The sequence below is a fragment of the Pseudophryne corroboree genome, chromosome 8, assembly GCF_028390025.1.
Source record: "Pseudophryne corroboree isolate aPseCor3 chromosome 8, aPseCor3.hap2, whole genome shotgun sequence".
Taxonomy (NCBI): domain Eukaryota; kingdom Metazoa; phylum Chordata; class Amphibia; order Anura; family Myobatrachidae; genus Pseudophryne; species Pseudophryne corroboree.
In genome coordinates this window covers 230,126,821-230,152,659 of record NC_086451.1, presented here as the reverse complement: position 1 = coordinate 230,152,659, position 25,839 = coordinate 230,126,821, and the positions used below count along the sequence as shown (strand labels likewise).

The following is a 25,839-nucleotide window of genomic DNA, read 5'->3' as shown; positions in this document are numbered from 1 at the left end:
CACTCTTGTCCTCTTCCTATTTTCCTATGCCTCATACAGTTTACATATGACCACTGGGAAAATAATTGTCAGAGTATTAAGAGAATGCAAATCAGGATCTATATAATAGGTTCAATGCTCTGTGAAGCTGTGCATTTCCCACAATCTCGGATGCGGAGCTCAAGCTGGTTTTGTCTTTTAAATTATTGCTGCTTTAAATCTGCAGCCAAGACACACCCAGAATTGCGCTGCTTGGCAGAACTTCAAACCTGTAACATAAACTCCACCATGTCTGAGCTATAGCCCTGAACGCAATAATTTTTTAAAATGCATGTCCACCAAGAAAAGGGTTTCCTAAACTCTCAGTGCCTTTCAGAACCAAATACATTGGAGATCAGATTCAACACCATCAACGCCAACACAAGCAAGATCCCTGCAGGTGCTGATTCATTTCACACATACATATAGGGGGTCATTCCGAGTTGTTCACCCGCTAGCTGCTTTTAGCAGCATTGCAAATGCTAGGCCGCCGCCCTCTTGGAGTGTATCTTAGCTTAGCAGAATAGCGAACGAAAGATTAGCAGAATTGCTACTAAATATTTTCTTGCAGTTTCTGAGTAGCTCCAGACCTACTCCTAGATTGCGATCAGCTCAGTCCGTTTAGTATCTGGTTTGATGTCACAAACACGCCCTGCGTTCGGCCAGCCACTCCCCCGTTTCTCCAGACACTCCCGCGTTTCCCTGACACACCTGCGTTTTTTAGCACACTCCCGGAAAACGCTCAGTTACCACCCAAAATTGCCCCTTTCTTGTCAATCATTTACCGTTCAGCAGTGCGACTGAAAAGCGCCGCACGAACACCAGCAAAACTGCTAAGTTTTTAGTTAAATAACTTAGCGCATGCGCACTGCGTACCATGCGCATGCGCATTTAGCAACAAATCGCAGCATAGCGAAAATCGTCAACGAGCGAACAACTCGGAATGACCACCATAATCTGATATATATAGGATATGTCAATTTAAGATAATCTCAATAATTGCAATACATTTATTTAAAGAAAGACAAATCTGTCTATAGCAACATCAGCAGACATTTAAACAAGTGTTACAAGCTCTAGCAAATATAGCATCAAAGATGTGGACAAAAGTAAAGGGCCCTACAGACATGCTGATCCGCCGCCGAGCTGCCCGACGGCATATACGTCCGACGGGCGACCCGGCGGTGGTGACGGGGGGAGTGTAGTTTCTTCACTCCCCCCGTCACGCGGCTCTATAGAACTGCAGGCAAATATGGACGAGCTCGTCCATATTGGCCTGCATGCACAGCCGATGAGGGACCAGCGATGAACGAGCGCAGGGCCGCGCATCGTTCATCGCTGGAGCCTCCACACTGAAAGATATGAACAAGTTCTCGTTCATTTATGAACGAGATCGTTCATATCTTTCAAACAAATCGGCATGTGTGTAGGGCCTACAAGAGTTAGCGTGGCCTGTTGCCCATCACTATAGCACAATACCAAAGTATGATCCCATGCTATTATGTATTATAGCTTATGTGTTCTTTTTATTAACATATTCCATTACTGCTGACTGCAGGGCAGACTTGTTTGCACTCCACTTTGACACTTTTTATTGGGTTGTGTATTTCAGAGGCAATCTTATTACTCCTGAGCTTGCACAATCTACAAAGCTTTCTATTGCATTTTCTAACCATAACAAATATAGAACAAAGGGTGACAGATACTAAAACCATGATCACAAATTTAAGATACCCAACACCTGTTTTATGGTGGCAATGTTGAGCGTGGTTACTTTGTTTAATAAATGGAACTCTTGTGTTACTACTTGGATAGATGCAATATGCTTTATCAAGATCTAGAATATTTGTTTCAGCAATAAGTAAGGAGTGCACCCAATTAAGGGAACAGCAGTCAAATGAGTTACCACTGATAGATATGTTTTTAAGACTATTTGTCCAGATAAGAGTTGCTCTCTCATCTATACTACGTAGAGAATTGTTTTGAAGATCTAAACTCTCCAATGAAGAACAGAGTAGAGAGGGTGGAAACACCTGAAGTCTGTTGTTGGATAAATCCAATGATTTTAACCATTTCAGACAGGGGAGATTTGCTTGAGTGTCATTCATCCAGTTTCTGTTAAGTGAAAGTGTCTGTAGTGACTGTTCTACTTCTTTTAGAGCTCCTGCTTGTATATTTAACCCTGCATTATGTGACAAATCCAGCGAGAACAAAGACTTATGGTGGAAAACATGGGGTGGAATGTCTTGAATGCTGTTGTTTTGCAGGTTTAAGTAATGGAGATTATGAGCATCAGAGAAATTACTGCAGACATCTACGGATGATGCAGAGTTATTCTGTCCATTATGACAACATGAACAAAACTTAATATTGTTGTTTTTTAGATTGATTTGCTCAATTCCTGGCAGCATATCAAATAGCCAATAAGGGATGGATTGAATAGAGTTTGCCCGAAGATCTAGGACCCTCAAAGACATGTTTTTTCTGTTTTTCATCTTATCTGAGATCTTAATAGAAAAACCATCTGTCACATTATGAAGACAGTTCTCAGCCATGTTTAACTTTTGAAGTGTGCTCAGATAGGATAGAAAATACCATGGAAATGTGACAAGATGGTTGTTACTAAGATCCAAGTTAATTAGGTGTGTTAAATGTGAAATTATATTTTCAATGGCAGCAGGAAGTTCCAGTTCAGCAGTAGCTTCGTGCCAAGTTGTAGCTCCCAAACTGTGCTCTGTTTCATATGAAGAAGGGATCAATTCACCTATATTATTTCCTGAGAGGTTGAGATGTTGCAACATATGAAATTTGGGCAGGATTGGAAAGTGCTGTAGATTATTTTGGCTTAGGTCTAGGTTGCTCAATTGGTAGGATTCTTGAGAATTTTGACCAATAAAGAATTCAAGGGAATTTGAACTTAAGTTCAGTAAACGCAGCTGGAGAAGATCAAAGCTAGCAATACAATGCATGGCATTCAACGCAAGGTTTAGAACTCTGAGATCCTTCAGCGAATTGAATGTACCTCTTTCTATCTCCTCTATGTAATTGTCGGAAAGATCTAACGTTGACAGCCGTGGAACTCCAGCAAACATTTCAGAGAACAGGATTATTATTGCATTCCTTGACAGGTCCAGATTTAGCAGTGAAGTAGCGCTTGATAAATAACAGTGCATCATGTCACTGTCCAAGTTATTATTTGCAAGATTTAATGTTTTTAATCTCTGGAGATGGTCTAAAACCCCTTTGTGAGATGAGTTTTGTTTGTACAACCTGTTTGATTCAAGGTTAAGAGACTGAAGGTGTGATAAAGCATCCAGGGCTCCATTTTCAATGGTTTCCAGTTGATTGTAATAAAGATTTAAATTTACAAGGTTGTAAAAATGTGACATGGATCTATTTGTTAGTTTTGTAATGAGGTTATGTGATAGATCTAGCGTTTTAATATTGTTTGACAGGCTCCTGGGTAAAGTGTGCAGGGAGAGGTTTTGGCATTTCATTTCAAATACACTCTGAAACAAAAAAAAAGACTTTAGATTTGGTGCACATATGAGATAAAATACAATAAAGGTAAAGATCTATAATATAGTGCCATTCAAGGTACTGTATAAACCTCCCTTAGCGTTCCCATTCACTATCAATAAGGTCCTCCTTATAATTAATGATGCGCAAGCAAATGTGGCATTTTTGGTAAGTGAAAGACATCATCCCAGCTCACTTCTTCTGGTTACCAGCTTTTTACTCATGAAGAGGAGATAGGGAAGACATAAGTATACTTACTTCCTCCTCACTAGTTATATTCCACCCTCACCATTGTACACATGTCCTCATTCACCTATCGTATGGCCAGGGCCGGTTCTAGCCCTTGTGGTGCCCCGGGCAAAAATAATGGTGTGGTTTATACAGGGGCATGGTCAGTTACGCCCCCTGTAGAGTTGTGCCCCCATTTGTGCCCCATGTAGAGTTGTGCCCCCATTTGTGCCCCCTGTAGAGTAGCACCGCTTAAAAAAAAACACACAAAAAAATAAAATTTAATACTTACTATCCCCGCTCCTGATTCCCGACCGCTGCTGACCTCCGCCGCGCTGCTCCACTCCGCTCCTCGGATCTATGTGAGAGATGTCATGACGTCTCTCCCATAGCACAGCATAGACACTAGAGGTCAATTTTGACCCCTAGCGTCTATGTGCCAGTCCCACAATGGTGTGCAATGACGTCATCGTGCACCACACAGCAAAGGTCCTCTACACGAACGGAAACTAGACGGGTAGCGTCTACCCATCTAGTTTCCTTCACAGCGCCGCACAGCACCAGGGGGCACTGACAAACAGTAACGGATCTTGCCATGGCGCCGGCGCCCTCCGGAAGGCAGCGCCCCGGGCAAAAATCCTGTGTGTCCGTAACAAGATCCGCTACTGTGTATGGCACAACTTAAGGGGTGTACCAGGGCCGGTGCTAGGGTGTACAGCTCCCCCCTGCAAACTATAAATTTGCGCCCTCCCTCCCATACTTCGCGATACAAAAAAAAGTGGTGTGGTCTCACAAGGAATTGGCATGGCCACACAATAGTGCCACCAATTCAAATTATGCCACACAGTAGTGCCTAACACGGTAGTGGCTCTTATTCATATTACGTCACAGGAAAGTGCCCCTTATTCATGTTATGCCACACAGTAGTACTCCTTACACATGTTATGCCACACAGTAGTACCCCTTATACACATTATGCCAAAAGTATTTCCCCCTTCACCTTATGTCACACACAGTAATGCTCCTTACACATTATGCCACACACAGTAATTCCTTTTAAACTTTGTGGCACTGTTTTCGAGCCCCTGCAGCCACTCCTGATTGGCTGCCAGTGTGCAAGCTCCAGTTGGCTCATGTCCTGCATCAGATCATGGCACATTGACTGGGACAGAACACAGATGTGAGAGATGGGGTAGCACAGTGACTGGGACAGAACAAAGAGTGGAAGTGTGTCACACAGTGACTGGGACAGAACACAGGGGGGTTATCATAGTGACTGGGATAGAACACAGGGGGTGGGTGTCACAGTGACTGGGCAGAACACAGGGGGGGCTGACACAATGGCTGGGTCAGAACAAAAGGAGGAGTGACACAGTAACAGAACATAGAGGAGGGTGACACGGTGACTGGGACAAAAAAAAAACCAAAAAAAAAACCAAAAGGGTTGACACAGTGGCTGGGACTGATTTTGGGAATTTTGGTTGACACAGTGACAGAACACGGGTGGGAGGTGACACAGTGACAGAACACAGAGGGGGGGACACAATGACAGAACACAGAGGAGGGAACAACACAGTGACAGAACACAGAGGGGGGGACACAATGACAGAACACAAGGGGGGACGACACAGTGACAGAACACAGAGGGAGGTACACAGTGACAGAACACGGGGGGACACAATGACAGAACACAGAGGGGGGACACAATGACAGAACACAGATGGGGGGCACAATGACAGAACACAGCGAGGGACACACAGTGACAGAACACAGAGGGGTGGGGACACAGTGACAGAACACGGGGGTATACAATGACAGAACACAGAGGGTGACACAATGACAGAACACAGGGGGTACAATGATAGAACACAGGGGGCGGGACACAATGACACAACACGGGGGGACACAGTGACAGAATACAGAGGGGGGGGGCAGTGACAGAACACAGGAGGGCACAGTGACAGAGCACAGGACACACACACACACACAATGACAGAACACAGGGGGGTTACAGTGATAGAACACAGGGGGGGACACAATGACAGAACACAGAGGGGGGGACAGTGACAGAACACGGGGGGTCACAATGACAGAACACAGGGGGGGGCACAGTGACAGAACACAGTGTGGGGTGACACATTTACTTTGGCAGAACATTAGGGCGTGGGACAGAACACAGAATTACCAATAAATCCCTTGTGATCTCACCTCCTGGAACCTAAATGGATCCCTCTCCTGCATTCCACTCTCCGCTGCTGCTGCCTCAATCTGGTGCATGTTGAAGTACAGACTGGCATGGTAACCTAGTGCGAGATCCCAGAGTCTCTGTGGTTTTGCTAACCAGCCTGCTTGCACTCTCATGCCCTCCCCTGCACAGTGAAGTGAAGCGCAGCGCTCAAAGCCGCGTCCGCCCGTTGGGGATGCTGTGTTTGTTGCTACAGCGCTGCCTGTTTTTGCCCACGGCACCCACAGTGCTGCCTTGTATAGATGGTTACTGGGCCGGAGAGCGTGGCTGTGATGAGTCCGGTGGCTTGCAGGCAGGCAGCAATATGAGGTGCTGCGGGGTGACCGGGGGGAACATCTTGCTGCAGTCTCGTTAGGGGAGGGAAGGGGAATAAACTGATGCTGCAAACACAGCTTTCGGCGCCGCTGTGACAGGCACAGCAGCAGCCAGCGGCAACGGTCTTGTACAGCACAGGGATGCAGAGCAGGGAGAGCACCTCTGCATACTGGCGCCTACCTGCTTTGCATCCCCTTGCTGAGCAGGTCACGCCGGCTCTGGGGGTACCCACGGAGTGATAATCTAAGCAATCTGGCTAGCATGATCTGTCCGTGTGTACCCCCCACAGCGATAACGATGCGCGGCCCCGTGCATTGTTATCGCTAATGCTAGATTGGCCTGCAAGCATGCTCAATCTAGCAGGTCACTCATTTCACCCGCTGGGTGAAATGAGCTGCCCCCCCCCCCCCCCATACACACACGCTCAGCACAACACGCGCTGTGCTGAGTGGGGGGGAGAGATGCGTGCTGAGCGGTTAGCTCAGCACACATCTTTACCCACATCTGCCCGTCAATAAAGGCCTTTAAAGCTGGGTACATACTGAGTGATATATTGGCCATGTATGTACTTACCAATTGCTAGATAGGTCGGCAGATCGGCCTAGATGTGTACCCAGTTTTAAAAACTGTGCTTTGTATATGCAATTTTTTACTTTCGCACCACATATTGTCTTTTATATTATTGCATCCAAATCAGTGGTCAAAGTGGGGCGGTATATGGCGGTATGGTATACCGCCACTTCTTCCACTGACCCGGAAATTAGCCCATGAAAGTGCAGCAGGAGGCAAGGGAAGTGGCATCCTGCTGCACATGGTGCTCCCCGTCGATGCGCGGCGGCTGTGTAGAGCGCTGTATTGACTCACAGCCGGTCACCGCCGCCAGCTGCCCACGCACACCGCTCACCAGCCACCCGTCTCCGCCGCCCCCACTCACCAGCCGCCAGCCACGAGCCACCAGCCACCCGACGTCGCCAGCAGTCCACCGCTCACTGCTGCCAGCAACAAATTAGGTAATGTTCCCCTGCTGTCACCTCTCTCCCTGCTGTCACTGTCGTCACTCTCCCTGTTGTCACTGTCGTCACTCTCCCTGTCGTCACTGTCGTCACTCTCCCTGTCGTCACTGTCCTTATCGTCACTGTCGTCACTCTCCCTGTCGTCACTGTCTCCCTGTCGTCACTGTCTCCCTGTCGTCACTGTCTCTCCCTGTTGTCACTCTCCCTGTCGTCACTGTCTCTCCCTGTCGTCACTCTCCCTGTCGTCACTCCCTGTCGTCACTGTCTCTCCCTGTCGTCACTGTCTCTTCCTGTCGTCACTCCCTGTCGTCACTGTCTCTCCCTGTCGTCACTGTCATCACTCTCCCTGTCGTCACTGTCATCACTCTCCCTGTCGTCACTGTCGTCACTCTCCCTGTCGTCACTGTCGTCACTCTCCCTGTCATCACTGTCGTCACTCTCCCTGTCGTCACTGTCATCACTCTCCCTGTCGTCACTCTCCCTGTCGTCCCAGTCGTCACTCTCCCTGTCGTCACTGTCATCACTCTCCCCGTCGTCACGGTCGTCACTCTCCCTGTCGTCACTCTCCCTGTCATCCCTGTCATCACTCTCCCTGTCGTCCCTGTCGTCACTCTCCCTGTCGTCACTCTCTCTCTCTCCCTGTCATCACTGTCTCTCTCTCCCTGTCTCTCTCGCTGTCGTCACTGTCTCTCTCGCTGTCGTCACTATTTCTCTCGCTGTCGTCACTCTGGCTGTCCCTGCTGTCACAATTTTGTCTCATTCAGTGTGCTACTATGTGAATTTCGACTCATTCAGTGTGCTACAATGTGAATGTCGGCTCATTCAGTGTGCTATAATGTGAATTTCAGATCATTCAGTGTGCTACAATGTAAATTTCGGCTCATTCAGTGTGCTACAATGTGAATTTTGGCTCATTCAGTGTGGTATAATGTGAATTTCGGCTCATTCAGTGTGCTACAATGTGAATTCTGGCTCATTCAGTGTGCTACAATGTCAATTTCGGCTCATTCAGTGTGCTACAATGTCAATTCCGGCTCATTCAATGTGCTACAATGTGAATTTCGGCTCATTCAGTGTGCTACAATGTGAATGTCGGCTCATTCAGTGTGCTACAATGTGAATGTCGGCTCATTCAGTGTGTTACAATGTGAATTTCAGATCATTCAGTGTGCTACAATGTAAATTTCGGCTCATTCAGTGTGCTACATTGTGAATTTTGGCTCATTCAGTGTGGTATAATGTGAATTTCGGCTCATTCAGTGTGCTACAATGTGAAAGAATGTCGGCTCATTCAGTGTGCTACAATGTGAATGTCGGCTCATTCAGTGTGTTACAATGTGAATTTCGGCTGATTCAGTGTGCTACAAGGTGAATTTCGGCTCATTCAGTGTGCTACAAGGTGAATTTCGGCTCATTCAGTGTGCTACAATGTGAATTTCGGCTCATTCAGTGTGCTACAATGTGAATTTCGGCTCATTCAGTGTGCTACAAGGTGAATTTCGGCTCATTCAGTGTGCTACAATGTGAATTTCGGCTCATTCAGTGTGCTACAATGTGAATTTCGGCTCATTCAGTGTGCTACAATGTGAATTTCGGCTCATTCAGTGTGCTACAAGGTGAATTTCTGCTCATTCAGTGTGCTACAAGGTGAATTTCTGCTCATTCAGTGTGCTACAATGTGAATTTCGGTTCATTCAATGTGCTACAATGTGAATTTCGGCTCGTACCATGTGCTTTAATGTGAATTTAGGCTCGTACCGTGTGCTATAAAGTGAAAGGGGCACCAGTACTAGATAGTATAAGGGGTTCTACTACACAGGGCACGCCCCCTTTTGGGTGACCATGCCCCCTTTTCTGGAGCGTGCACGCCTTTGGCGCGCGCATAACTACATCCTTGACTTTTGCATGCCCCCACTTCAAAATTTCCACTTCAACCACTGATCCAAATACCAACAGACTAGTAGTGCACTGGGGACTTGGTATTTGCACTTTTCTCGCACACTTAGCTCTGTAAGTTTGCACAATACAGCATTACGGGATACATGGCACTGCTCAGTCATATTGGTCCTCAGTCTATTTACATTTTTCACAAATTTGCTTCTTATTTTGCATACCTTACACATGCATATTCACTAGTGGTGTACAGGGTATGCGTACCTCGTGCTTTTGTCACAGTATCTTCATGGCAAGCCAAGTGGGCTATTTGTCACAATATGAGTAAAGGTGTATGTGGACACATCTGTATTATACACGGATTTAGGAGGAAGGGATAGTGGCAGAGTACTTCACTATACATACCCCCATGTGCTTTCCCTGATACCGTGCATGGAGAGCGAGCCAGGTGAGAGATCTGAGGTGCACCAGAACACCAATGGCATTGATGCAGTCCAATCTGAAAATATAAGTTTTTATAATAAAAATAGACCTCATACTAAAGAGTACAAGTGTTCCTAAGAATTATGGCTATATTAGGGCTGATGTAGAGCTAAATGCAAATTAGGTGTAATTACACTCTCATTACATGCTGGCCCGGCGACAGGAGGGGTCAAAGGGGACACCCATACCGGGCCCTAAGGTGCAGAGGGGCCCCGAGGATCACAGGCACAAAAATCAGGGCCACAATGCCTTTTAATAGTTTTCAAACTGCACTGCCCGCTCCGCCCACCCGAAAGTTAAGTGATAAAAAAAAAAATTAACAGACCGCAGCCAGTCCAACCCCACTGCCGATACTCTGTCACTTGGTCCAATCAGCTGGCCACGCCTCCTTTTCCAACGTCGCTACGTCATATGTGCGCTGTGCCTGTCCTTCTCTGACGCTTTCTGCTGCCGAGGAGCAGAGAGAGTAACAGAGGGCAGGGCTAAAAGAGTGAACAGGGTTCCTGGCCTGGACGCCGGTGCAGTGGGAGCGCTGATCGCTGCATCACCCTCTTCTCTCTTCACACAGTGCAGCTGTGATGTGCTGGCAGTGGGAGTCCGGCAGACAGCCTCTAAACACTGCAGGAGCTAGGACCCAGCGACTGCATAACTGTTTAACAGCAGCACAGAAGATTGGACGAATCGGAGACTGTGCTCTCCGAAGGTCAATAGAGTGGGGAAAACTGAAAAGCTGAAAACTAAAAAGCATGGCCTCAGCAGGAGAAGCACCCTAATCCCTAACACTAGCAGACAGAGGTAGGAGTCCCAGTTAGTATTAAAAGGGATCCTGGGTGCTTGGAGAAATAAAGAACGTTTTCCCTGGAGCTGTGTGAGGTGGCAGCCTCACTAGTGAAAAAACACTGGTGTCTCCCTCCCTCTCTCTCTCTCTCTCTCTCTCTGTCTGTCAGCCCCTGATCTGTGTGTGTTTGTCTCTCTCTGGTCTGTGTCTGGCTCTCTATCTCTCCATGGTGTCTCCCTCTCTGTCCCCGATCTGTGTCTCTCTGTGCCCATGGTCCTCCCCTTCCTTATCTTCTGGTCTCCCTCCCCTCTCTCTCCGCCTCATCTGCTCTTTCCCTCTTTCTCTCCTCTCTCTCTCTCTCTCTCTCCAAGGGGGATATCCAATTAGCCCCGGTAATTTACTGGGGCTAATTGTCTCTCCGGGGGCTATCCTATTACCCCCGATAAGCCATCACAAGCGGTGGCTTATCGGGGGTTACCTGACACTGCACAGGGTCCGGCTCCTGACAGCTCCCGGTGCAGCGCGCTGCCGCCGACTGCCTGTGAGACACACAGGCACTGCGCCGAACGCAGACACTCAGCAGCAGTCACCCGGCGGTTTCCCCCAGCCAGCGGCCACACAGCACCCGCGTCAACGGGACACCGCAGCTACACACAGATCCCCAGCGGCAGCAGTCACCCGGCGGCTTCCCCCAGTCAGCGGCCACACAGCATCCCTGACATCAGCAGGAGAACGGGGACGCTGCAGGTTTTACCGGCCATCGGGGATTTGGTTTCGCCTACCTCAGGCAGGCGAAACCAAATCCCCAGAAACAGCCCTGTTTTCATGCGAAAACGGGTCTGTTTCTACTGAAAACACACAGGTTTCACTGAACCTGTGTGTTTTCGGGAGAAAGGGAATTTTTTTTTTTTTACAGGCAATCAATCTGGATAGCCTGTAAAAAAAAAATCAGTGAAACACCAGGAAAAATTGCGAAAAACATACGTTTTTCGCACCCGATATTTTACCGGGGCTAATAGGATATCCCCCTAAGCCTCTGGTCTTTCTCTCTCTTTGTGCCTATGGACTGTCTCTCACTCTCTGCCCCTGGTCTGCATCTCTCTCTCTCTCTCTCTGTTTCTGGACTTTCTCCCTGCTTCTGGTCTCTCCCTTATTCTGCCCTGGTCTCTTTCTCTTTGCACCTGGTCTCGCTCTCTGTCTCTCTATCTAAGACTCTGGTCTTTCCCTCTCTTTCTGCCCCTGGTCTACGTGTCTATCTCTCTATGCTTCTGGTCTCTCCCTCTCTCTATCTGCCCCGGTCTCTCTCTCTTTCCCACTCTGCCACTGTAGTAAAATATCTAAATGAATCATTTGAACGATCACAGTCATCATGAAAAACCGATCACTGCAGTATATCTAATGAGCCTATCTATCTATCTATCTATCTATCTATCTATCTATCTATCTATCTATCTATCTATCTATCTATCTATCTATCATATACATATATGTATGTGTGTTGAGGGGCCCCCCAGAGATATCAGAGTATAGGGCCCCAAGATTTCTGTTGCCGGCCCTGATTACATGCACAGAACTAAATGTGGATATACGGCCACATGCAACATTGTAGCCAGTGTTGGACTGGGGCATAAAGGGCCCACCGGGGGAATGCAGTGGTAGGGGCCCATGCTTAGGGGTGTGGCCAGCCGCTACAGAGGTTTGGCTAACCATTAGGGAGAACATGATCTGGGCCCCTTGATAAATATATATATATAGTAAATACTACTAGTGCATGCATAAAATGTAGCAGATTAATAACAGCATTGCACTGTACAAAATACACCATAGTCCTGTGCAGTATAATGTATCCTATGCAGGGCCGGATTAAGCCTTCAGGGGGCCTGGGGTACTTTAGATAGGGGGGCCCTCTTATCAGAACTACCCCCCTGGTTATGTCCATTATGTGTGTGCCTGCTCCTCCCACTACAGCAATTCGCTGTACCCACATCCAGAGCCAGATTTAGACCATCAGTGTAGGTTACTGACACAGGCAACACTTACTGACAGACACCCTTACTGACACAGACAAACACACCTTACTTACACACCACTTACTGGCATATGCATACTGAGAGCCACCCCTTAGTGATACAGATACAAGTTACTGATACAAACATTTACTGACACAAACACTTACTGAAACACACACTTATTGACACAGAGTCCACTTACTGACAGATATCCCCTACTGACACTATTTACTGACACATTATCATACATATTTACAGGCACACCTTACTGACAGAGAGAAAACTTACTAACACAGATACCCCTTACTGACACACACAACACACTTATTCACACAGATACGACTGACTGACTGACTGACTGACTGACTGACATAGACACCACTTATTGACTGATACATCTTACTGACACACAAACCTACTGACATGCACACACTAACACACTTACTGACACAAATACACACACTGACACAAACATACTTACTGACATACACACTTCATGGCATACATTCACACAGAAGATGACATAGCCTTCATGATATGTCCCGTCCCCCGTCCCCCCCCCAGCCCACTGCTGCACAGTGCACACTGAAACACATGCTACTGGTATCACTGTGTGGAATTGTCACTCGCCTTTTCAAAATCCAGATTTCTTTACTTGTTTGACCTTTGCCACTTTTTATCAGCTGCAGTCAGAGGTCTGTTCATTCTCTGCTTCAATCCGCTTGGTCTGCTACTGGCTGCTACTGCTGTACACTGTACAGTAGCTGCGTTACCTTTCGTGCTGCCACTCAGCGATGCAGCGTGACTTCAGTGTGCAAGACAGCAGGGGGCGGTTGTGTCAGAGGCAGAACAGCTCTAGCTAGGGCAGTGGCAAACGCAGGATTTTCGTTGGGGGGTTTCCGTACATGTATGTACTGTATGCTTATTTATATATATATATATATATATATATATATATATATATATAAGGTTACATACATATACAGATGCAGCAGTGCCCGGCACTCTCAGCAATATTCGCAATGGCCCATGAGGATTTAATAGCAGACATAGTGGAGGCGGCACTCAACGGACATCATAAGGCAAACAAAAATCACTGTACCAACCACATGTACAGCACTAACGTTTCGAAACATTAAGCCTTCATCAGTGAACTCTGATGAAGGAATAAAGTTCTGATACGTTAGTATTTGCCTTATGAAGTCCGTTGAGTGCCGCCCCCACTATATGATAGATTTTATTTTTTTTTCCCCTGGTAAAAAATGGCAGCGGCAATTAGATTTTATTTAAAAAAAAAAAACTATATACAAGGTCACGGTATACCAATGTGTCGAGGCTACGGGCTCCTGACTTTTTTAACCGGATTACAATTAAATACAGAAGCACCTGAGTGTCAGACCACTGTACACACACACACACATACATTGTCATACTTAAACAAACACACGCAGCACACACAGCATACATACATACATACATACATACATACATACATACATACATACACAGAGTATACTTGCACACACAGTAAACATACATACAGGAAGTATACATGCATACACACACAGTATACTGTACATATACACACACACTATACATGCACACAGCATGATACATACACATAGTACACATGCACACAGCATACATACTTATATTACATGCACACAGCATATATACATATATACATACACTGTGATGACACACACCATTAAGAGGCCACCCATTCAATCACATGCTACTCACCACACACACACACTGCTGCAGTATATGGGACAGCATGCCACATAGCTACTGGCCCTTTCTTCACCTGGCTGCTTGCAGAGTCAGTGGAGAGAGAGACAGCAGCAGCCGCTGCCTGCTCTCACCCGGACGGCTCTGTTTCAAAGAAGACTCATTAGTCAGGCACGTTCGTGTACTGCCTGTGAGGAGCTGCTCGTTATCGCTGCAGCTCCCCCTACAGGCAGCCAGCCGCCTGACAGTGTAGGGAGCTGGAGCAGCCGTGTATTGTATACACGCAATGAAAAAAAAAAACATCTTTCAGCAGCGCTGATGATCGTCGGTCAGGGGGGCCCCCTAAGATTAGAGGGCCTGGGGTACTGACCCCCTGTGACCCCCCCTTAATCCGGCTCTGATCCTATGTATAATGTATAATTCAAGTGCAGAGTCTGTAATCTGATCCCTAGAAGAGTAGGTGGGCCATAGTTGCCAACCCTCCCTCATTCTGCAGGAGACTCCCTGAAATAGTAGCAATCTCCCTCACTCCCTGAATAGAACCGCAATCTCCCTGATTGCACCTTACTCCCATTATGTAGCTGTTACATTCTTGGGGAACAAAAAGAAATCAGAGATACATACATTCAAATGGGATCATCAGTGTCATTTCCCAGCATTGGTTATAAGGGGCAATGATCCCTATGGCTACTAGGCTACATGCATTTTAAATAAGGTTTCTTGTGGCCACTTACAGTATATAGAACCCTTTGTAAAACACAATACACAAACAAATCCTAAAAAGTATCAGTGTATTTTATTCAACAAGTAGATCTTACTAACTTTGGGGCTCATTTACATCTGAATATAAGTCATCGTTATGACACGCCTCTCAGATGTAGCCGTACACGTCCTTGCTGATAGGTGTTACTTTCAATCTCCCTGAAATACTTTTTCAAAAGTAGACAAGTATGAAGTGGGCCCGCAGGCAGTGGGGCCCACGGTAGATTTCCCCTGTACTCCTGTGGGCCAGTCTGGCCCTGATTGTAGCCAATGTATATGACCACACAACTACTATCTATATAGCCATTGTCAGTGTGCACTTGCACCAATTCTATTCTTGGTGTAAGAGCTCCATTTTTAAATAGACTTAATGAACACACAATCCTGCGTAACAAATGTGCGAATGCTGCAATATCACCCACTTATTCCCATTCTGCTAGTAGTGATGGAACTGAGATACATTATAACTTCATCACCCATTGATGCATACACTCAGTTCTGAAATGTAAAAGTTGTTTTTGTTGAAAATAAAGATGCATAATGCATTGTCATTCTTGTGAGATATCCCATCCAGAGCACATATCCGTTTTCTGAGAAATAAACTAACCACAACTTTAAATAGCCAGAAGTCATTCAAAAGGTTCTTTTTAACCCTGTTGTATTTGTATTGTCTAGTTCCCTTTTTTGTAAATTGTATAGCACAATATCTTAGATGCCACAACACAAGGGACACCAGGAAATCTAATTACAGGATCCATAGTTGATTCAAAGATGAATTATAACACGACTGGTGAAATATAGCAAGTGATACAGATGTCTTGCTGAAAGCAAATAAAGATAAAGAGCCAGTCAGAAGACAAACATAACCTGTAAATGCTTTAAGGTATAAATGCTTCTTATGCAAGTCTGATTTGGCTCACAGAGTTGGGTACGATATGTCAACAGCCATAATGTTGACATGATCATAATAGAAACATAGAAACATAGAATTTGAAGGCAGATAAGAACCACTTCGCCCATCTAGTCTGCCCCTTTTTTATCCTTTAGGTCATCTCAGCCCTTTTTGAACCTTAATTCTTTGTAAGGATATTCGCATACCTATCCCAAGCATGTTTAAATTGCTCTACAGTCTTAGCCTCTACCGCCTCTGATGGGAGGCTATTCCACTTATCCACTACCCTTTCTGTGAAGTAATTTTTCCTTAAATTTGCCCTGAACCTGCCTCCCTCCAGTTTCAGTGTATGTCCTCGAGTTCTAATACTTCTCTTCCTTTGAAGAATGTTTCTCTCCTGAACTTTGTAAAAACCCTTGGTATATTTGAAAGTTTCTATCATGTCCTCCCTTTCCCTTCTCTCCTCCAAACTATACATGTTAAGATCTTTTAGCCTTTCCAGGTAAGTTTTGTGATGTAGGCCATGCACCATTTTAGTTGCCCTTCTTTGTACACTATCTAATGTATTTATATCCTTCTGGAGATATGGGGGGTCATTCCGGGTTGATCGCTAGCTGCCGTTGTTCGTAGCGCAGCGATCAGGCAAAAAATTGGCACTTTTGCGCATGCTTATGGTGCGCACTGCACACACGTGAAGTACATTCACAAAAGCCGATGCAGGTCTAGCGACGCTTTTCAGTCGCACTGCCGATCGGTGAGTGATTGACAGGAATGGGGCGTTTCTGGGAGGTAACTGACCGTTTTCCGGGAGCATGCTTAAAAACGAAGGCGTGTCAAATAAAAAAGCAGGAGTGCCTGGGGAAACGGGGTAGTGGCTGGCCGAACGCAGGGCGTGTTTGTGACATCACAACAGGAACTGAACAGACTGAAGTGATTGCAAGGTAGGAGTAGGTCTGCAGCTACTCAGAAACTGCTTGAAAATTTTTTGCCGTCGTCCTGTGATCCTTTCGTTCGCACTTCTGCTAAGATAAGATACACTCCCAGAGGGCGGCGGCTTAGCGTTTGCACTGCTGCTAAAAGCAGCTAGTGAGCGATCAACTCGGAATGACCCCCATGGTCTCCAGAACTGTACACAGTATTACAGATGAGGCCGTACCAATGACCTATACAGTGGCATTATCACTTCTTTTTTCCTGCTACTGATTCCTCTCCCTATGCAACCAACAGCGGCGTTTTAAGAGAGAAGGAGGCCCGAGTGCAGCCTCCTCTGTTCGGGCCCCCTCCTCTCTGCCGGCAGCGGGGAGAGTCTGAGCACTAGTGTGCTCAGACTCTACTGCGCATGCGCAGATCCCCGGGAAAATGGCGGGGCGGCCATTTTCCCTGAGATTTCTCTACTGCACATGCGCAGAACTCCGTGAAAATGGCCGCTGGGCCATTTTCACTGAGTTTTAATACCGCCGTGGACGTCGCCGCGGGAATCCGGAGGGGTGAGTATTCACAGAATGGGTGCAGCGTGTGCGGTGGGGGCCCCCTCTGGACTCAGGGGCCCGTGTGCACCGCACACACTGCACCCATTATAGAAACGCCAGTGGCAACCAAGCATATGACTTTCCTTTCTCATTGCTTTGTTGCATTGCTTTCCTACCTTTAAGTCACTTGAAATAGTGACTCCTAAATCCCTTTCCTCCTCAGTAGTTTCCATTATAGTACCCTTGATACTATATTTAGACTTTGGGTTTTTGAGACCCAAGTGCATGATTTTGCATTTTTTAGCATTAAACTGTGGTTGCCATGTTCTTGACCATTTTTCAAATCTACCTAGGTCATCAATCATTTGTTTTACCCCTCATGGTGTGTCTACCCTGTTGCATAATGTTGATGCTGTCTGCATCGACATTCATCATGTAGACAGTGATGAAATATCGACACATTAGAATGTGGACATATCATCCCTGGTGGCCCAGCGGTGACTTACCTTTATCCTGGTGGTCGCAGTGGCATCTAATGGGTCTTAGTGTTATGTGACTGTCACTTCCTGGTCTGACCTCTGATGCTGCAGTGGTCCAGTAAGTATTTCTATCCTATCCCTAATCCTTACCCCTAACCCTCCCCTGCAGCCTAACCTTAAGCCTGCCATCCACAGCCTGACCCTAATGTCGACATTCTGACAATGTTATCTGTCTACAGTCTAGTGTCGACATTATGAATGTTGACCTTTTGACTACATGCTGGCTCCCAATGCGACAATGCCAGAGTACAATTGAACTGAAGAAGAGCATGAGGAAAGAACTATTTTATGGATTTTTGGCTCATTGCAGTTTGATAAATAAACCCCTAAGTCAAACCACAGTAATGAATAACCACCACTATACATAATAGAAGGCACTAAGCCTCAATACATTGCATGGCACGTTTACTGCACTGCAGGGTCGGCAACAGAAATCTTGGGGCCCGGTACACTGATATCTCTGGGGCCCCACGCAATCCCCCTTGACTTTGCAGAGGTTGGCATTAAAAAAAATAGTATATATATATATAATATATTTATGTTCTGACAAAATGTATTTTAAATAAATGAATTGTTGACAGCTTTATAGCATGAAAGCTGTTTGACTGCTATAGTTTATATCGCAAGACCCACGAGTGCCACCATCATCTCTGCACAATTGGTATTTACTATGTACTGGATGGTACTGGGGCTATCATTTACCTAAGTAAGGAGTGCTGGTCTCATTTGGACTATATATATATATATATATATAGCAGACAGATGGGCGGCACTCAGAAATAATATCAGGCAACAAGCAGGGTAAGGCAACGTTTCGAAGTGTTTACTTCTTCATCAGGACAATATAAACAGTGAAACACCAACCTTATAAATGCTCACCATAGCGTGTCAAACAGCTCCGGCGCGGGACGCGAGTGCAGACGCCCATAGATGACGTCATCAATACTCAACGCGTAACCGGGGCAAATGTAAGCAAAACTTCACAGTTTCAGACAAGATCAGAAGAGTACCGATCTATGTGTCACAGATACAAACAGTAACACAATAACATACAAACATAAACAATCATTAATTACATTTAAAAACATACTGCAGCGGTTTGGAACAGGGAAACCGGTACCTGGCCATAATGATAAATGACAAGTTTAAAGATAAGTTTAGCGTTAAAACAGAGCATAACAAGGGAATAATCGGCACACCAATAATGTTACAAATAATACCTTATAGAGAACGATTTAAAGAAAGCAATGTAGTCCCAGGGATTCGTTAAGTCCCCGGGGGGCAAGTGTTTGTAACTCGTGAATCCATCTGGATTCTTTCCGTAGCAATCTGAGCGATCTATCACCGCCGCGCTGTCTCAATGGTTCATGATCAATGATCATGTATTTTAAACAGGCAACGCTATGTTTTGCCTGTAAGAAATGACGCGCAACTGGTTGATCACTCCGACCAGTTGCTAAAGCATTCCTAATGGCCAATCTATGATTGGCAATCCTCTCACGAAGCGTGCGGTCGGATTTGCCAACATAGTTAAGGCCACATGGGCAGGTGATCATATAAATGATAAATTTTGTTGTACATGTGACCCTGTGCTGGATGAAGTATTTTCTACCACTAAAGGGATTGCAAAAAAATGTACCAATGGTGAGGGCTCTGCAAGTAGTGCAATTGAGACACCTGAAACAGCCTTTCTGCAGTGTCAGAAAAGTATTTTGTTCGCTCTGGGTGCTGTCAAGTCCTGTAATGTCGGACTTAACCACCCAATCCTTGATATTCTTACCCCTAGTATATGAAGGCATGATAAATGTCTCCTGTAGTCGTAGACTATTGTCCGTGCTAACAATGGGCCATAGTTTTTTAGCAGCATGTGAGATATTCCCGCTCAGAGTGTTAAAATGGTTAATCCACGGTAACCTCTTATTTTTGGGCAAAGGTGCCTTGGGCAACAGGAGTGTATTTCTATCACAACTCAAAGCCTTTAATTTAGCCTGCTGTAAAGATTTAAGTTTATAACCCCTCTGCACGAATTTACCAATCATGCGGTCAATCTGAGCACTAGCAGTACTAGTATTGCTACAGACCCGGACCGCCCTTAGAAACTGGGAGTAGGGTCAACCAAATTTTAGTGTTTTAGGATGGCAGCTATCTGAATGAAGGATGGTATTCCTATCAGTCGATTTTTGGTATAATTCAGTAACTAAATGTCCGTTAACCAAACGGACCAATACATCTAGATAGCTAACACAATCAGGGCTGATATTGTATGTGCATTGGATAGGATGTCCAGTAGAGTTGTGTGTCTCAAGTCTCTCAACCAGTGACTCATAAGTATTGTTCCAAACAATAAATAAGTCATCTATGTATCTAACAAAAAATAAAATAGACTCAGAAAAACGAGGATTATCGAAAAAAATCTCCTGTTCTGCTAAGAACATGTAAGTATTAGCGTATGATGGGGCCACAGGGGACCCCATCGCACAGCCAGAAGTCTGCAAATAAAATTTACCGTCAAACAAAAAATAATTAAATGTAAGCACCATCTGCAGTAGATCCAGAAAAAAATCTATATCTGGACCTAGGTATAAGGGGTTGTTAGTGATTAATTTTCTAACTGCACTAAGTCCTTCATTGTTAGGGATCACTGTATATAGACTTGAGATATCAATACGGCAGAGCAAACAACCTGTAGGTATTTCACCCAAAAATTTCAATTTAAGAAATGAAGTAGTGTCTAACAAATATCTCTAATTATCAACAATACAGGGTTGTAGCATGGCATCAAGAAAGGAAGAGACTCTCTGAAACAAACCATCACGGGCCGAAATTATCGGGCGCCCGGGCGGATGTAATAAAGATTTATGCACTTTAGGCAATGCATAAAGCACCGGTACCATAGGTGTCTCAATAAATAATGCCTTCATGAGGGTTTCAGAGATCACACCAGTTTGTGATGCAACCAGTAATTTATTATATAGCAATTTGAAAAATTCATGAGTGGGGTAACCCACTAATAACCTGTAAACACTGGTATCACACAATTGGCGTTCTAATTCTGCTTTGTAATCAGACAAGTTCTGAATCACAATACTCCCGCCCTTGTCGGTGGGGCGAATTGTGATATCAGTGTAACTAGACAGATCTCTAAGTGCTTGAAATTCATCTCTACTCAAGTTATTTCTAACCACAGCAGACGAGTCAGACCCCACCTGTTTGGTGACTGACTCACTTAACATTTTACCATAAGTCTTAATAGACGGATTGTATGAAATTCGATCAAAATGGCTGCGTCTCTGGAGCCTGGCCAATTGGGGTGGTAAAGCTTCCACAGGTGTACTGGTGGTAATGTTCTTAGTACCACTGAAGTGTTCGGTTCAGTTTATATTTCTCTATTTCCCATTGGTGTGATGAGAAATGCACCGTCGGCACAAACGATAGTCCTTTGCTTAAAACACGCACCTCCGTGGGAGTCAAAGTGTGGGTAGAAAGATTAAAAAATATTTCCTCCTGGATAGGGGGATCTGCCCACTCGCCCTTGACCACGCTCTTTTACATTGGCCGCCTCGCCGCGTCCACCTCCTTTTCCGCCGACAGCCCAGCGGGTGCGTGCCCCTAAAGGGGAATTAGAACCGGAGGCTTGATTATCAGATATTACATCAGAGTCACTGTTAGTATTCCTGTCACCAAAAGAGTCTGACTGCCATAGCTGTTTATAGTTTCTTTGACGGAATCTTTGCTGTCTTTCATTACGGGTACCGCATGCCCAAAGATATACCCGGTTTTGCTCATAGTCGGCGTTTACTTTAGCCAGCTTTTGACGCTTGAACTGGATAAGTTCTCTTCTATAGGTGGTAACCTGTCCCTCCAATTTCTCCAACCAGTTGTTCTTGGTGTTGGCAATAAGTGTCGATTTAAACTTAGCTTCAAATGCGGCTATCTTATCACGTGCTATGGATAGCTCTCTTGATGACTCTTCTATAACCAATAGCAGCAAATCAAAGCTGCACTTGTTAAGTATCGCTATCCAGCGCTTGCAAAAAGTGGTATTGAACCTACCGATTCACAGTTTCAGACAAGATCAGTAAGAGTACCGATCTATGTGTCACAGATACAAACAGTAACACAATAACATACAAACATAAACAATCATTAATTACATTTAAAAGCTTTAAATGATGAGGCAGATGCACAGCCCACTGAATCCCTGTACAAGGATTGGCTTAGGTTAAAACAAAAAGAAGTGGACTACCGATATCATGCAATCACGCTAAGTGACTACTACAAAGAAAAATGGTTCCCACGTGGGTTCCGTATCCGCAATACACCTACGATCGGTAGGTTCAATACCACTTTTTGCAAGCGCTGGATAGCGATACAAGTGCAGCTTTGATTTGCTGCTATTGGATATAGAAGAGTCATCAAGAGAGCTATCCATAGCACGTGATAAGATAGCCGCATTTGAAGCTAAATTTAAATCGACACTTATTGCCGACACCATGAACAACTGGTTGGAGAAATTGGAGGGACAGGTTACCACCTATAGAAGAGAACTTATCCAGTTCAAGCGTCAAAAGCTGGCTAAAGTAAACGCCGACTATGAGCAAAACCGGGTATATCTTTGGGCATGCGGTACCCGTAATGAAAGACAGCAAAGATTCCGTCAAAGAAACTATAAACAGCTATGGCAGTCAGACTCTTCTGGTGACAGAAATACTAACAGTGACTCTGATGTAATATCTGATAATCAAGCCTCCGGTTCTAATTCCCCTTTAGGGGCATGCACGCGCCTGGCTGTCGGCGGAAAAGGAGGTGGATGCGGCGAGGCGGCCAATGTAAAAGAGCGTGGTCGAGGGCGAGTGGGCAGACCCCCCTATCCAGGAGGAAATAATTTTTAATCTTTCTACCCACACTTTGACTCCCACGGAGGTGCGTGTTTTAAGCAAAGGACTATCATTTGTGCCGACGGTGCATTTCTCATCACACCAATGGGAAATAGAGAAATATAAACTGAACCGCCAGCTTAATCTACACGAACACTTCAGTGGTACTAAGAACATTACCACCAGTACACCTGTGGAAGCTTTACCACCCCAATTGGCCAGGCTCCAGAGATGCAGCCATTTTGATCCCATTTCATACAATCCATCTATTAAGACTTATGGTAAAATGTTAAGTGAGTCAGTCACCAGACTTCCGGTTCCGGCATGGGAGAGTGAACAGCTTCTCCCGGCAGCTCCGCTCTCCACGCAGCCTCACCCAGCTTTAACCCTGTCAGCCTCCGCGAGACACCGCTCCCGGTCTCCCTATAGATCGGGTATTGATATGGATAAGTTCCTGGGTCCCCCGCCACCCGCAAAACAGCCTCAGACACCGCAGCAGCAGCGTCAGGAGAAACGGCGTGGAGACCATAACATGGCGCCTGACACAGACAAGGGGCCGGGGACGCCAGCGGCGAAGAAACCTATCCCAGCCGCGGAGGAGATCAAAGGTATGTCGGACGATAAACTATCAGCTTCCCTTACATATGAAGAACTCACCAAAGCTATGCAAACTACCATGGCGCCGTTATTACAGAAGGCGGTTGCAGACATTACCACTCAGATCTCCCGCTTGTCTGACCGCATAACAGGGGCTGAGACACACATAAGTCAGAATATGGATGACATCCATAAATTACAAAAGTCAGTCAAAGACTTGGTATTAGAGAATAAACGCATGTCTGATAAGCTGGACAATATTGAAAACAGGACACGACGTAATAACCTACGTATTACCGGACTCCCTGAATCTATTAGAGGGACGCAGTTGGAATTTTTTGTCCGCCACACACTACCTAAGTTACTACATGTGGAATCTGAATGCTCAGATATAGTGATTGAAAGAGTTCACAGGATGGGAGAAGTTAAAAATGCCTCAGCACATAAACCGAGGGTTGTCATTTTTAAAACACTGAACTTCCTGCACAAGCAGGTGCTTTGGTCTGCTTCTAGAAAGCAAAACCCTCTCATTTGGGAATCCCACACCCTGCGACTGTTCCAAGATTTTTCTGTAGAACTTTCCAGAGCGAGACGTTCCTTCTCGACGGTGTGCACCACGCTGATACAAACAAACCGCAAGTTTCACATGTTATTCCCTGCCAAACTCAGAATATTCACGACGACAGGCTTTGCTGATTTTTCTAACGCAGCGGATGCTGCAGCATATCTCAAAGAAGAGTCTGAAGAGAGAGGGACTGATGCCATCCCAGAACCTGATGATATGGCTGTGTGAGACCTCCGTAGACCTGTTACCTGGAATCTGACTTTAACATCTATTAACACCCCTAAATGAGGCATATGCCATATGTTTAACCTTAGACCTGATGAGTATATACCCTTGTCTGACATTGAAAGATGTATATCCATCGATATACTTATATAATATAATAATGTTATAATGGGAGGACAGTCCACGCTCAGTGGATGTCCTTACCTGAGTTTGAATATTATATGTTTCGGTAACTTGGAGAGCGGAGCTCTGCCGTTCATAGTTTGTATTGAAATTCTGTTACTAAGAGACCCCCCCTGATATCTAGAGTCATACTGATTTGGATACCAGGGATTCTTCTGGAGGTCCGTTAGTTTATTTTTAGGAATGGCTTGGCTCCCCGTGTCCTATGTCTCCCCCTCCCCTTGTGTTTTTCCCTTCCTTTTTCTTCACTTTTCTTTCTCTGACTTTCCTTTGCATCTAACATTTAAAAACCACTTTAATGTCTCTTAATATAGGCTCTCTTAATATTAGAGGTATCCATACACCGGCTAAGCGACGTAAACTCTTTACTTACCTTAACAAGCACAATGTTGATCTTATATGTTTACAGGAAACCCATTTGATGCCAGACGAAGTGAAAAAGCTACAAATTATGAGTTGGTCAGTGTTAGGTTCAGCGTCCCTCAATACTAAGTCATGTGGTGTGGCAGTGTTAGCAAAAAAAGCTTTGAATTTGCAGGTGACCTCAGCCTTTGCTGACCCGCTGGGTAGATACCTGACTTTATCCTTTTTCCATGCAGGCACCTCCTTCACTATTTGCAATGTGTATGCCCCTACTCAATATAAAAAATCCTTTTTTGTTGAGCTCCTCACTCATCTACATAAATACGACATGTCCTCCTTGATAGTATGTGGAGATTTAAACTTAATATCTTCTCAATATTTAGACAGATCCCCTCCCTCTAAACGGCAGACTCCTCTCCCTAGATTGGGTGTCACCTACCTCAGCAAAGATCTTAACTTAATAGATTCTTGGAGGGCTCTCAACCCTACGGAGAGGGAGTTTACTTGCTTATCACTAACCCATAATACTTGGTCCAGGATAGACTACATATTACTTGCTGAATCCATGTTTTCTTCCCTTGCCTCAGTAGAGATAGAACCCCCCCTTTTATCAGATCACTCACTGGTCACTGCAAAATTAGTTCTTTCAAAAAGTAAAACTCCCCCTCCGATGTGGAGATTCCCCTCTCACATGTTTCAATCCCAGGGTCTAAAACAAAAACTTCTGACAGCATGGAACAATTACGCAGAATTAAATGCATCCCATTCCTCTACTAATCCCTCTCTTTTTTGGCAAACGGCCAAGACGGTCCTTCGAGGCGACCTGATAGCCTTTGTCGCAAATACTAAAAAGCGCCATAAACAAGAATATTTGCAGTTGCAAGAGAAACTCTCTAATGCGTTCCAAGTGTTCAAGACACACCCTACACCAGCTCACAGAGCTACTTACCTTGAAACCAAACTAATCTATAATGAATTTCTCCAAACTTCAGGAGATAAATACCTTTTCAATGTGCATTCCAAATTTTATAAGTTCGGGAATAAAGTTGGAAAACTCCTAACTAACCTGTTACAAGGGTCCAGACCACACACAGTTGTGCACCCTTTGATACGTCCAGACGGCTCCAAGACTGAC

At 45.3% G+C, this 25,839-nt stretch overlaps 1 protein-coding gene across 1 annotated transcript in view; it reads right to left on the bottom strand.

Annotated features, from left to right (window-relative positions):
* LOC134949816 (transforming growth factor beta activator LRRC32-like) overlaps positions 1-22,326 on the bottom strand; it is a 31,584-nt gene extending 9,258 nt beyond the window's left edge. The window contains exons 1-3 of the mRNA XM_063938537.1: positions 22,239-22,326; positions 21,667-21,866; positions 1,692-3,527 (exon numbers count right to left, since the gene is read on the bottom strand). Coding sequence (XP_063794607.1) covers positions 1,692-3,527; positions 21,667-21,866; positions 22,239-22,326 — 2,124 coding nt within the window. The remainder of the gene's footprint in view (positions 1-1,691; positions 3,528-21,666; positions 21,867-22,238) is intronic.
* Positions 22,327-25,839: the final 3,513 nt, after the last annotated feature.